Below are 15456 nucleotides of genomic sequence, written 5' to 3' on the forward strand. Positions count from 1 at the left end.
TGGTCTTCCTTGAGTTTGGCCTCATTGGCTCAGTGGGCATTAGAACCTACAACTCTTGCACCAATTTTGAACATAACAATGAAGCTGAAAAAATGTAGTTGTTCACCAGCATCGCAATTCCATTACTTTTTATCATACCTTTGTGTGGTTTGCAAAGTGCTTCAGAAAGATGAGGAAATCTGTTTCTTGCACCCATCCTGATTTATTTCCACTACCAGTACTTCCTGCTGGTCCATCTCTGACACTGTGGTCTGCATAATGTATGTGTGGGAACACAAACAGTGGAGGAATTGTGTTGCCAATGGCATTAACCGCATATACAAAAGCGACCAGTGAACCTCTCTCTGCTGATGTCGTTGCCCCAACTTGTTTAATATAAGTTAAAGTAATAGTGTGGTAAGTTGTAACATCTGCATTATTGTTACAACTAACCCAGACTGTTGCTGTTACAACTGACCCAGACTCCTATAGCCATGAACTAGCTAACATTACAGCCAACGGCTAAAACATTAGCACTAAAGACCTACACAGAATATATCCCCATAGACATACAAATAACACAATTTAAGTTTGATGAGTTTAACTGCAAAGCAGATAATGCTATTACAAATTGAAATAAAGTAGAAAAACTTACTTTTTGGCATACAAATTACTTTTTTTTGTGTTAAATTGTCTGTGTTTGACAAAATGTGCTGATTTTTCACATGTGATAGCAGAACTGAATTGGGCATGCACAGGATGAGTCACATCATTTGAAACTTAGCCCTGATTGAAGAAATTGGAAGTGTTACAACTGACCCACGTTACAACTATCCCCGGTCTCCCCTAGGCCTAGTTGCTTTTTTGTTTTCTTTATTTTTTTATTTTAATGTGATTCTCTGTTCCTCTCTCATTATGACCTATTACTTTTCCATCAGTCATTTCAGGGTATATTTAACCACTTGTTCACTTCCATCTTATCTGATTACCTTCAATCTTTTACTTCAATTGAGAGATTATTTGAAGGACACTGATGAAGCTACATGGCAAAACGTCCAACAATTGTAGGAAGTAGGATAACGATTGGCTCACAGAATGTGGGCCAGTAAAATATTCGGTGAAAGTGACAATGACAGAATTGATGTTGCCAGTGTGGGAAAGCAGAAGTGATTTAAAGAATATACTAGCAGCCTGAATTCCCATGAATGCAGCCAGATGAGTGAATACAGCGCTACCTTGTTGAACACAGGCATATTGTAAGCTTCATTACTCAAGCTTCCTAATCTAATCTCCTGTGTCCTGTTTCTTAAGGAGGTAACATCAGCATATACAGAAGGAGCTATATCTTTACTATTAACAGTTCCTTGGAGATTAATAGCACTTCATACTGACCCCTAACCTGCTCCTTCTTCAAGGTCAGCTTTACCCGATGCCCGTCTTTGGTCCAGTTAATAGTCTGCGTCAGCTCTTGAGGTGCACACGAGATATCTAGTACCCCTGTGCTCCTGATCCTAGGCTGCACTTGAGCAGTCCAGCCTACATGCTCAGCCTCCAGGCTGCTTCCATCTTCTTAACTTGAACTGCCTGTCTGCTCTGCTTCTCCTGGTAGACCTCCAGAGTGGTCTCGCCTGCCTTTTCCTCCTCTCAATACCCTGTCCTCCCTACCTGCAACCCACCCACATAGTGGCCTCTTATGTCTGTTGGCTATTTGCCATAGTTCTCCAGTTTCTCCTTGCTCTGGCTGCCAGTTCGATCACCTACTGTTTTGAGCTCATTTGTATCCCAGTCTCAGAAACATGTATCCATGTATCCACCTGCTTCTGTCTTCTGTTCTATCATTAGAGACTTGTCTTCCATTATGAATGTTAACTATGCTCATTCCAACACATTTTTTTTAAAGAAATTGTGCTTTTTTAGTATACTGGGCTCATAGAGTGAGCCTTTCCCAAAGCGTTCTTTTACTCTTGTCATTCCAGTACAGGGTGATTAGATTTCTTTTTTTTTTCTTGTAAAGTCTTCTCGTTATGTTAGACTTGGATAATGATATGCCTACTGCCTGAAAAATGTTTTCCACTTGGCTGGATGCTCTGAAAAGATCCAGTAATCATCTACCAGCATCTTTTTCGGTGGACACATAGGCTACAGAAGAAAACACTGGTGTTTCTAAGCTCAGAAGTGCATTCTTTTGTCAGTAAAGCAAAGTGTTGATTTGGCTCCTCCTATGCTATCACTTTGATTTTGTTTTTGAATGAGAGGAAGAGAGGTGTAACAGTGAAGCTGCAAGGAGTCAAGATAATGAAGGTGGATGAGTTTAAATACCTGTGTCAACCATCCAAACCAGTGAACAGTGTATAAAAGAGGTGAAAAATAGAGTGCAGATAGGTGGAGTGCGTGGAAATGAGTGTCAGGGGAGATTTGTGACAGAAGAGTCACAAAGCAAGAGTGAAAGGAAAGGTTTACAAGACGGCTGTAAGACTTGCTCTGATGTATGGTATGGAGACAGTGGCTCTGACAAAAAGACAGGAGGCTGAGTTGGTGGTGGCACAGTTTTATTGAGAGTGACCAGGCGGGACAAGATCAGAAATGAGTACATCAGTGGGACAGTTCAGGTTGAGTGTTTTGGAGGTTAAACAGTCTGACATGTGCAGAGGAGGGATGATGGATACATTGGACAAGGGATGCTGAAGATGGAGCTGCCAGGCAGGAAGACCGCAAACAACATTCCTGGATATCATGAAGGAGGACATGCAGAGAATTTGTGTGGCAGATAGGGCGAGATGAAGACAAAAATGATTATAATGAGATCTGTTGTGTAAAGATTATCAGCTAAATCTGAATGGCACTCACAAGTTAGGGTCAAGTTGTATGTATGAGAAAGTTGTCCGGCATCTTACAAACAAACTACGTAAAGCTTCCACCATGCTTGCATTTGTACTAAGGCTTTAATCGAAGCTTATATAAAAGGCTGCATAGCAACTTTTATAGGGTGATGCACAGGTGTGGAACAGCACGTAGCCTCCTAAAATATCAGGAAAATAAAAGCAGAGGCCCACTTCTTCAGTTAAGTGTGTTACATAACTTCCTCTCTAACTTCTGTAACCCCTGAATGCATTAAACAGCAAGATCTGAATATAATGCAGCACACTTTGACCATGATATAAAAACACCTGCTCTCATGCAACACGCTCTCAAAGAGAATCCTGGCATTTAACACCTTTACACTGACTTCACATATTCTGTTAGGCATGTTATTTAAGGAGCAGTGTCATTGCATTGGCAGAAATATAATTTTGTTAATTACATTTTATTGCACTAAACAGTGTATTCAAACACACTGAATAAGGCTTGAAAGTATATTGTAACCGCTCTGAACCTTTCAAAAACAATTATTTAGTCCACTGACAAAAGGAAAGAGTAGCAAAGCTACAATATTCCCACACATGCCCTCATTAACATGAAAGCTGCCCAGGAACCCACAGTGAGAGTGTTACAAAATTAGGATCTTCACAAATTGCTACATGTGGAATGAATTGGAGGCTCGGGAGAGCAAGGTGACAGCAGAAGGAACGCGTAAAGAGCTCTTACTGTAGCTCACCAACAAAATGAGATGGAGTGTAATTATCCTACAGCCGTGTAATATGTCCTCTGAAACCGAGCTGAGTGACTCAAACTGTCTTTCTTGTAATTGGATGGATGTTCTGATTGTGATCGATAGCTGTTTGACTGTACCGATACAGATCCTTTGGGTATTAGAAGATACCGTTCCTATTATAAAACAATAATCCTATTTTTCACTATGTAAATTAAAAAAACATAGATGCTCACTATTATTTGCATATTGTAATACACTCATTGGCTTTGTTGTATTGCCATTGCAATGCACTGCACTAGTTTTTCTCCTCTCTTCTGCTCTCTCTCTGTCTCTGTATGTGCGCTTGTGTTTCACGATGTGTGCCCCCTCCCACGCACGTGGAGTTGAGGAGAAACAGGTGAACTGAAGGATGTTACTTGACGTGACAAAAACTCAATATGTTGATGTTTAATAAAAGCTTCCCAACCATGGCTAACCCTAAAAACCCCCAAAAATATATGGCTACAGTTTGTGTGCTGTTACCTTACAGTTAAGTCAGAAAAAACTGCCTGCTGCTGCTGCAAAAAACTGCTGACCATCTGTCTTTACCCCTCTCCGTGATACATGTGCTTCCTATACAGCTCTAGTGGCACAAGACACACAAATATAGATGCTATCATGAAATACGTGCACCTCTAACTGCTACATCATTTAGAAAGTATGCATTAATTATTGTTGACAGTATTACACCGTGTGTCCTTATTTTACAAAATTCTTGTATAACAAAGAGTGATTTGTCACCTGTTGATTTTACACACTCATTTTCAGTCTTGCATGTATGATTGGTGTGCAGATTTTTTTTAAGTAGGTGTTAGCATTTTGGTGTTTTGGCACACAGGCATCATGCATCATTCATTGCAAACTAGTAATTATTGTCAGATTACATTTAAAAAAAAAAATACAAAGGAAACACAACCAATTAATACATTTGGCAATAAGCTGAGAAGTGCATTTGACTTAGCTCTTAGGAAAGGGCTGTTGTCATTGTAGGTAACTGAAACCATGGTGTTTCTCTGACTTTAAACAACATATTTTTGTTGTCCAAGCCCATCTATGCTGTTACAGTTAGCCACGGTCTATGCCATTATGAATATAGCACGTTATGCAATTAAACACAAACAAACAAAATTCCCCCTAATTGTTATCAGACCAGCAATTATACTGCATATAATTTAGAATGGAAAAAAAACGAACAGTCTATGTATTTGTTGCATAAAAAATAATTTCCAATGCCCAGGTTGCTTATTAATTTTTTTGTTATTATTATTATTATTATTATTATTATTAAAGCAGTGGCGTGCTAATGCTTCCAAATCCCCTGCCTAACATTGCTTGGATTAAATGACAATGACTGTGTCTGTTATTATGAAAGTGGAACAACAAAGGGGAAAGGAACAAACACAATGAACAAAGTTAGATCAATATTAGCTTTCTCGAAAAAGTGCAAAGAAAAAAAGAGATTTGGACTGTTTTATTGCAACAATCCTTAATAACAATGAACACCGTAAGCAGAATGTTTACAGATAATATCTATTTACCTAAATTAAGAACAAAATTAGGGTTGAAAGACATGTTTTCTTATCTGTGTAAATGCTTTTATAGGCACAACTAATGAATCTGAGAGAGGGTGTGAGATCAAGCCAGAAGTGTTCATAAAGACTTCTCACAGGCACTAATCAGGGGGGGGAAGAAACACTGAAAAATTCCATAACTAAATGTCAGACGGTGCTAATATGGGGAGCTTTTTATCCTTTATTAATCAGGTGTGTGTGTGTGTGTGTGTGTGTGTGTGTGTGTGTGTGTGTGTGTGTGTGTGTGTGTGTGTGTGTGTGTGTGTGTGTGTGCGTGCGTATAAGCACACACACACTGCACTGGTAAAATGAAATGCTGTTCAAAGAATCACAAAGGGAGGATTTTTCCTGGATAACAAACAAAGCAGCGTCCTTGCTTCGGTGTCAATTAATCTACTGGGATTTAAAGGGGAAAAATAAATACATTTGAAGCAATTTGTCTGCTCTTACAAACGCTGCCATTAAAGGGATAATGATGAGACTGTGTTTTTTTTCTGTCAAAAGAAAAAACGTGCGCGTTTACTTGTAATGGCCTTCGGCTTTCTGTGGAGAAGCATGGAACTGCTAAAAAATAAAGAGCAAAGTCAAGCGTTGAGATCTCGCTTTGACTAAAAACATATAATCACTCCCTACCTGACTCGTGCACCAAAGTTTTTGTGTGTTTGAGGGTGTGTGATCACAACTAGAAGAGACTCTAATAGGCCAAATCCGAGCTTCCACAGCTTTTGCTAAAAATTGTTGACAGTAGGAGGAGTCACGTTCATTTAAACACCTCTAGAGAGGTCCTGTCCAACCACCACCACCCACCACAGACACCTACTGTACCTCTAGGGGAAGAGAGACAAGGAGAGAGAGTGGGGAGGGAGGGGAGGAGGGAAATCGAGAGAGAGAAGAAAAGCAAACCAAGAGCCATAAGCTCCTTGAAATGAGCTTGTTGAGGGGTGAGAAACGGACAGACCGAGAGAAAGACATGTACAACAAAGACAGGGGGTGGAGAAAATTCTCCTGCTCGGCGTGTGTAACGAGAAGTGGTGAGTCTTTGCCAGTTCTCCCCGAGCGCTCGGCACTAAATGGAGTCAGAGGACTGAAACAAAACTAAAACAACGCACTGCAAGTGACAAGAGGCATTAAAACGAGATTAAAAGGAGGAAGGGTGACAGCGCGATGGAAGCCAACTCTAAAAAGCATCGATTCAGGAAGGGTCGGAGTGCCACCTTCAGCATTGATGGCTTTAACATCACCATAGGTAAGCATGTAAGCAACAAGCAGAGCACGAGCAAAGGTTAAGTGTGTTTGCAGGGGAGCCCGAAAGTGTGCGTGTGTGAGTGGAACAGATTATATGGGTGTGTAAGAGAGTTCGAGGCAGTGCAGTGAGGCGTTCGGCACCAGCACAGAGACATCGTTAAACACATCATCACATTTCAGCTTCTCTGCACAATTCGACACATTAGTCCATTCTGCTGAAGTTGCTGCTTGCCTCTGTACACCATGGAAACAAGGGGACTTCAGACTAAAGCTGTGTGCAGCTGACGTCACCAGGAATTCATTCTATTGTCTTGACAACCAGAGTGTTAATGAACTTATGTGCCACTTGCCTTTTTTAGTTTTCCCAGGACTTGTGAAAACTCCAGCAGTATTGAGTGTTGAAGCAATGTGAAAAATAGTGTCCTGAAGATGTTCTGTGGTGTGTTCCCTTAGAAGACTTGTGTCCTCAGATAACATGGGGGGGAGTTAATGAGAATAAGTTTGTTTCATACACAGCAGTGTTGACCTTTTGTCATGTGGGAACGTGTTGTGATGAGAAACAAAATCTTGGTCATGCTCTCTCTTGCAGTTTGGTAAACAAAGTGAATTAGAAACTCTGCGTAGAACTCTATATATATATATAGATATAGATATAGATAGATCTAGATAGATAGATCTAGATCTATCTATCTCTCTCATTTGTCATACTTACTTTTTATGTAAAGCTGAAAACACGCAACACTTTTTGTGGCACTCCTATCGGAGCTGTCACTGTTTGCACTAAGTGTATACTTATGAATTCAATATTCATTTTAATTAAACCTGCATTATGGAATTTTCCGTTAACAGTCGAGTAGATGATTACTTGGAGTGTGGTCGCCTGTGGAGACAAATCCACTGAGAATTGTAAGCCAACCTTAATACATGCCCAAGCTTAGTTATTATTGTTGTTATTATTATTATTTTTGTACAGCCTGCAACTTTGCTGCCTGTGGTTCATTCTTGGTTGTGTTATCCACTTGCTTTTTAAGATGTATCCCTGTAACCTGGCCATCAACTACTGAGGAATAAAATGATTAAATGGTGGACATAGTGGTGCATTTCGCAGCTACTTCACGTGTCAGTAGTAGGAATGAATGCTGGACTAACCGGTGATCACGTGGTGGTGCTATGTGTAAATATAATACTGTTTGTTATCATGTTTGGCACAGAAGCTTTATAAGGGCGACCGTGGCTCAGGGGGTTGGGAATCGCATCTGTAACCGGAAGGTCGCCGGTTCGATCCCTGGGCTCTCTGTCCTGGTCGTTGTGTCCCTGGGCAAGACACTTTACCCTACTTGCCTACTGGTGTTGGCCAGAGGGGCCGATGGCGCGATATGGCAGCCTCGCTTCTGTCAGTCTGCCCCAGGGCAGCTGTGGCTACAACTGTAGCTTGCCTCCACCAGTGTGTGAATGTGAGAGTGAATGAATAGTGGTATTGTAAAGCGCTTTGGGTGCCTTGAAAAGCGCTATATAAATCCAATCCATTATTATTATTATTATTAAGGGCAAGTCTTTGTTACAACTTTTTTTGTTGCCTCCTGCTAGTTAAATAGTTCAGTCTTCTAACCGCACTAGGTAATTTTCCTCATTACCTTAATGAAGACTTTAAAATCTCTTCCTTTTTGAGCTTTCAAATATACATTAATTAAGTTTTTTTGCTACGAAGGAATCACATTTAACATGACGTGCATAACAGGAAGTGCTTGCATTATGAATACAATGCACAGCGGGTACATTGCCTATTCTGGACATTTCTGTCCAGTTTGGAGTGTTTTTTATGCAAATCTTAACACATCTTAATTTACCTTCTCCTTACTGTTTGCGTCAGTAACAAAGCAGACCAGTGTGTGCAAGTTTAAAAACATTGAGATGTTAAAATAAAATCTAACTTGGGTTGAACTGGGAACATGGAGATCTTAGTGCCTTAGTACTATTACATATCTATCTATTCTTTGTTTCTAGCACAGATTCCATGCCTGGACGGTGTCATTTAGCTGAGTATAAGATTGAACGTTTCAATCTTTAGACTGTCACAGAATACAAAGATAGGAACAGAGAAGCAGTGAATGATTTCTTGATGATTTTTTAATAGTGCTCAAACGTACCTGAAAAGATTTTATGATCCCACAGATCTTTGGATTTTCCGCTTACATTGCTGCATCTTCTTACCTGTGAAAACCTGCCTCAGTCACATGCCCTAATATCATGGCCAACTACTCACAACCATGGCAGTTGTCATGGTAACCTACAAATGTCACAATCAATTGCTCACTGGGTCAAGGTTTCAGTCCGCGCAGCAGCATTTTACCAATCACCTCCTCTGAAGCGTGACTCCTAAGCGCTGGTCCTCATTGCCTGGCTGGACTCTTTTGTTTTCTCCTTTATTAAACTCTGAACCTCAACTGTAGCTGACAGCCTCTGCTCAGATTCCCACTGAGGTGTTTTGTCAAGTTTTAGCCTTATTAGATTTGTTATATTTCTGTTGATGTTATGAGTTTCATGTGGCCAAAGCCAGTTTTAACTTTGCAGCTCATTTGTCAGAGTACAAAGCACCAGGACTCTTGTTTTTATGCACACATTTTGGGGTTTTTTTGTTTTGTTTTTTTTCCTTCTGTTTCCATTTTATTAAACCATCTTTTCTCTTCCTTTTTCTCTTCTAATTGTACCATTCAGTTTGTGTCTGAAATAGTGTCTTTGTCAAATAGTCTGGGTGCCAATTTTGAACAAAGCAAACTTCTACTGAAAACAAAAGTAGCAAATGCTGACAAGCTCCTTTGTCCATTTCATATTAATAGCTGTTATAAAGACTGTAGATCCATGACATGTGATTCTTCATTCCTAGTTCCTATTTTTTTCCAATTATTCCCCAAACATTTTTTATAACTATTCAGAAACATCCATTCTTGTGCATTTCTTGCTGCAGGATAATCACTATATAAAAACCTATGTTTTTTATAATCAAATTCAAATAACACAATAAAGACTGTTAAGTTCAATACACATCTATCTAAAACAAACACATAATTAGTTTAACTTTAACATCATGAATCAACTTGAATCACATATCTATCTACAGTTAAACTGGAAAAAGACACTTTTTTTTGGTTTTACCTCTGTACACCAACAAACTGTATTTTAAATCAAATAGTCAAGATGTGATTGAAGTGCAAACTTTCAGCTTTAATTCAAGAGGTTTTTACAAGAATTTGACTTTAAATGTTCATATAGACACTTTTTTTTTACATAGTTCCCCATTTTCAGAGGCACAGAAATAATTGGACAGTTAACTGAACAGCAATTTCATGGTGAGGTCTGTTCCCTTGTTATTTTATGATACGTGAAGCAGACTTTCAGTCAACTTCAGATAAAATATTGACAAATTTTCACTGTAATTTTAAATATGGGGCCTGAAGAGATGTCAGCGCCAGTGGGAGAGGCCGTCGTTAGGCTGAAAGAATTAAATAAATCTATCAAAGAGACAGCAAAAGAAGGAGGAGAAGAAGGAAAACGCTAGCTAGATCAGCAACACCAAAACCCTTAAAGACCATGGAACTCATCTAATGTGCATGATGACAGAATTATTTCCATAGTTTTGAAAAACAACTTCACATCTGACCAAGTCAAGGACACTCTTTGAGTGTCAGGCATGCCATTGTTTAAGTTTACAGTCAAGAAATGCCTAGGGATGGAAACACAACAAGGTGCACATCACTGATTACACCCAAGAATAACAAAGCTACAATAGACTTGAATAGACAGGATATTTGTGAAGGGCACAGGGCTATATTATCTGCTCTCATCTGGCCAAATGCTGTAAAAATGAGCGGACTGAGCTTCACAATACAAATGCATAATGACCCAAAGTCTTAGGCAGAATCAAACAAGGAGTTTCTCAATGAAAACAAATGGGATATTCTTCAATAGTCAAATCAATCACCTCAGCAGCAGCCCATGCTTTCACTGGCTGTTGTAAAAGCCTGGCGGAGTAACTTAAAAGATGAAACACTGTATTTGGTGATGTCCATGGATTCATGCATTTACTCACTTTCATCTAAATGTTATAAACAATCGTTATGTTTAAAATTATAATATTTTCAGGGGTTAGGATGGGCCTTAATGACCTAGAACAGTGTTCCTGCACCTTCAGGTAATGAGCAATTAAATCTGATAGGCACACTCATACATATTACCATCAAATGACTTAGTTTTCCTGTGCTGCAGCCTGGCATTGCTCTCAGTGACAGCATGGAGATATTGGCTCAGTAATAAGAAAATAATGACATTACATTTAGGACTGAAAGATAAAATAGCAAAAGGACATGTAGGATTAATCAGTGAACAATATCAGTAACTAATAAAAAACATAAAATCTTTGAAACTTTCACTTAATCATTTTATTATTATAGCTGCAACTGTTTCCAATTCAATATCCATCAACATAGCTTTTTTTCCCCCCAACTGTGACCTTCAGTTGGATAAGTGGAAGAAGATGGATGACAGGATGGATGGATGGATGGATTGTACAAGGTGTTCATTAGTCATAATCTTTTTTTATGGTATTCTGATTGAATGTTGGGATGATTGAAGCATTTCCTGTGAGAGAACCTGACATGCCGCCCATATACCTAATGAAGTTTGGATAGACTGAATCATTGTAATAAATATTCTAGCATTAAGTGAGACAGTGTGTGGGTGTTCTATTTAATTGCTTTTGCGAACTGATACATGTCAAAATTACGTAACAGATAGAAATCAGCCAACACACAGTTTGACACACAAAAAGCTGCAGTCCTCATTTTCCAGCCTTGGCTCCTCTTTGTCTAGATATTTGCTAATTGTGAAGCATTCAGGCTGAGCTGCTTATGTGCAGCTTTGCATATAGGAGAAGAAAAGACAGAGACGGAGGGAGAGAGACACAGGAGAGTTCATTTATTTATTTTATTCCAGCCTGAAGTGCAAATAATGTACATCAGTATGTAAACACTGAGTCATGTTTAAAAGTATAATGCATGTAATGTATATTATACATTTTGTATGAATTAGTCAACCTCACTTAATCAACATAGGGAATATCCATTCATTTTAAATCCTATAATTTTTCTCTTTTTTTAAGTAACTATAATAGTGATGGTAATAAAATATATTATCTTTTGTCTTTAAAGAAACAAAAATTCCCAGTGCTAGGCCTGGACAGCTTAAAGCCAACCTTTATTAGACTGAAGGAAACCCTGGCATATCTTCAAAGACCCTTTATCTAAAACACTTTTTGATTTTGCATTTGTGTGGTTTTGTCTGACTATTTTAGTACCTTGAACTGCCCCCCCTCTCCTAAATGCCTTCCAGGATAGAATATTTGAAAATGTGCTCAGCTGTTAACTTGCTCCGTGATGACTAGCTCTTCACTCTGCCTTCCAGAGTGATCGACTCTGATGGATGTTGGACTTCATATCATAAAAACCACCTATTTTCTAGTATAACACTACAACTGGATGATAACGGCTGATGCAGATGCTTATTTCTGTTTCCATGGTGAGACCGTAATGCCATTTTGCTATGTTCTTTTTTCTGATGACATTGAAAAATTGTGAATCGTTTTCTGCAGCTGGATCCTACATTTTCCCAGCCAGTATTCGCACCACCTTGATGACTGACTCTCTTTCTCTGGTATAGACTGTTTTCATAAGCCAGGCGACCTTTGAAAACTGAACTTTATTTATACGAAATGTGTGGATCTTCTTTAATTTCTGTGTGACTTCTTAATAAGTTAGTCTGTATAATGAATGTTTTTGGGGTTTTTTTATGCTGCTAAAGCCTTTCCTTTATTAGTGCTTTATACAGCAGTGAGCGAGGAGATTTCCTGGAGGATAGTATAACAGACCATAAATCCGAAAGTAAGATTTGATTGAGTTATAGTGTTGTTTATCAGAATTTATCCAAATCAAATCACAGTGAGTGCATTATGATTAAAGCTTGTTTTTGTAAAGTTTGTTCATTGTGAAATTTAAAAGGCATAATAATAATTTGAGTGCTCACAAAATGATTTGACATGTTCAGCTTCACTTTTCACTCCAGTGGAGCAACAAACATTATTGAGCTTATATACAGATAAGAAGGGGATACAGGTGGGATATATATAATGTCTGTAATTTTCCATCCATCTTTTCCAATGAACCCCTCCTCACTGATGACAGTTGACAGACTTTCTAATTCAAAGTGTGAATCCATAGAAAAAAAGGTGGCAGCGGTATAACATGATAGTAGTGATGTAGTTTTAGTAATACCAGATAAACGATCGCATGCATATGAACTTGACTGATAACCCATTCTTAGTCCATATAGTTTAATGTTATGTCATCCCAGCTCCAGGTCTTCTGGGAAAGCTTTCCACAAGGTTTAGGAGTGTGTTTATGTCAATTTTTGACCATTTTCCCAGAAGCACATTTGTGAGGTCAGACACTGATGTTGGATGAGAATGCCTGACTTGCAGTCTCCCCTCTAATTCATGCCAAAGGTGTTCTATCATGTGGTCAGGACTCTGTGCAGGCCAGTCAAGTTCTTCTACACCAAACTCACTCACCCATGTCTTTATGGACCTGTCATATCGGAACAGGAAGGGGCCCAAACTGTTCCCACAGTTCCCAGGTAGAAGAATGAAATTGTCTAAAATATCTTGGTGTGCTGAAGGATTTAGCGTTTTTGCTGGAACTCCTGAAAAATAACCTCATACCATAACCCCTGATTCTCCAGACTTTAAACTTGGCACCATGCGGTCATACGTGTCCACTGCGCTAAAGTCCGTTGGTGGTGTGCTTCACACCACCGCAACGATCCACAGCAATGCTATGGATTGTGCTTGGTGATGTAAGGCTTGGATGCAGCTCCAAGGCCATGGAAACCCTTTCCATGAAGCTCTTTACTCACTGCTCTAGAGCTAAACTGAAAACAGCATAAAGTTTGGAAGTGTGTAGAGATTGACTCTGTTGAAAGTTCGTGACCTCTGATTGTGGAATATTTAGCAGTGAGGAAAACTCATGACTTGACCTGCTGCACAGGTGGCATCCTATCATGGCACTGCTTTTCCACCATATAACCAGAACAGTAATTTCCATCCACTGTTTGCTCCTCTTGTCATATGTAGTGCAACTTGTGAGCACTGTGTTGAGTCATTTGTTTACATTTCAAATCAACAGCAGTTAGTGTCTCCTCCTTCACAACCTGGTTGTACTCAATGGGTATGCATTGAAATATAGTTTTATCCACCTTCAGCGGAAACAGCTTTCTTGCATTTTTAGCAAAGAATTTCACATTATTGGAGGCTGTTTAAGTAGCTCCCTTTTTATCTCTTTTAGACACTTGCTCTCGGACATGCCCGAGCTCGTTTCATTGTTTTACACACTAGGGAATGTAAATACATGGCATTGCTATAGCAATGATATCCCAGTATGACATTTTCATATCGAATAAAACATTAGACCAGTACCAGTGTGGACAGTGCGATGTGACACAGCTCCAATGCAGACTTTTGACCTACTTTTTTGGAAAACAGCAGGATGTAGTGAAGGAGAGTGAAGGTCAAGTGGAAAAACTAACACTGACAGTGTCAGTCCCATTTACCTCACTGGTTAGATGAAATGTAGTGACCTATTCACCACCTAACAGACTTGTGCTCTGTAAGCAAATGGAAAATTAGTGCTGTGGTATTTTGTTCTTTTTCTTACACTTATTTTACACTCACTTTGGAAATTGATACTCCATATATGTCCTATAATAATGTCAGAATTTTCTCAGAAATTTTCTGCAAACACTTAAAATGTCAAATTATAGCTACAATTAATTTCAGCTACTGTTAAAAATTTAAACTGGGAATATTTTCATTAATGGCGACTCATATTAATCTGACCAGCTGCCACAGGTCCTGCCATTACCACAGTAAATATTGCTGCCTAAAGTTGTATTTTTTATAAAAAACATTAAAGTGTTATATTAAACAACAAAGGGGATGGAAAAAAACTAGATATGGAGTCTGTGTTCACTGATGTTAAAGGTCTAAAATGTCTGCTGTTAAAACTGTGTGTGTTTCAGCATAGACAAATGGACATCAGAAGGGTCATTTTAGTGACTGTGAATGTGACATATTTGTTGATGCCAGATAAGCAGGAGTATTTCAGTAATTGCTGGGATGTTCCTGTGCAAAATCTCAAAGATTTACATAGGAATGGTTTAAACTACATAACTGATTGTGCCACTCTTTGCACAACAGCTGCAGTCACTCATTATCATAACTGGCAATGAGTCTTTCACATGAATTTTGTCCCACTCTTCTTTTACAGAGTTGTTAATTCAGCCACATTGAAGGGTTTTTGATCATGAAGTTTGTGTTCAAGGTCATACCAAAGCATCTGAGTAAGATTTAAGTCCAGGTTTTTTGAGGCCACTTCATTGGCCATTGGTGTTTCATGGTGCATAAATGTGCTTGAGCTTCAGAGGACAAATTGATGGCTGGACATCCTCCTTCAGGATTTCCTTGTTGAGAGCAGAATTCATGGTTCCATCATGTACAGCAAGACCTTGAAGCAGCAAAGCAGCTCCAGACGATCACATTACTGTCACCATGTTTGACTGTTCTTTTTATGAAATGCTGTGTTTTCCACCAGATAATCCAGATATTTTTTGGTAAATGTGAGATAAGCCTTTGCGTTCTTTTTGGTCAGCAGTGACATTTTCCCCCAGTCTCTCTCTTATTGTTGAATCATGAACACTGACCTTAACTGAGGCAAGTGAGGCCTGCAGTTCTTTAGATGTTGTTCTGGGTACTTGTGTGACCTCCTGAATGAGTCGTTGATGCACTCTGGGAGTAATTTTAGTAGGCCGGTCACTCCTGGGAAGGTTCACCACTGTTCCAAGTTTGCTCCTTTTGTAGATAGTGGTTCTCAATTTCAACACTGAATTGTGTATTTACAGGTTATCTTATTCTAATATTAAAATTTG

General features: G+C 39.0%; 1 protein-coding gene across 7 annotated transcripts in view; it reads left to right on the forward strand.

Annotated features, from left to right (window-relative positions):
* Window positions 1–15456, forward strand: part of pde1cb (phosphodiesterase 1C, calmodulin-dependent b) — a 116887-nt gene that overhangs the window by 8603 nt on the left and 92828 nt on the right. For 2 of the 7 annotated variants that reach the window (XM_026151008.2, XM_026151009.2), the window contains exon 1: window positions 6056–6427. The exons of the other annotated variants lie outside the window; for them this stretch is intronic. In XM_026151008.2, the coding sequence (XP_026006793.1) occupies window positions 6346–6427 (82 nt within the window). In that variant the 5' untranslated portion in view covers window positions 6056–6345. Of the gene's footprint in view, window positions 1–6055; window positions 6428–15456 lie in introns of those variants that run through there. 7 annotated transcript variants of the gene reach the window in all.

Source organism: Astatotilapia calliptera, chromosome 18 (assembly GCF_964374335.1).
Source record: "Astatotilapia calliptera chromosome 18, fAstCal68.1, whole genome shotgun sequence".
NCBI lineage: Eukaryota > Metazoa > Chordata > Actinopteri > Cichliformes > Cichlidae > Astatotilapia > Astatotilapia calliptera.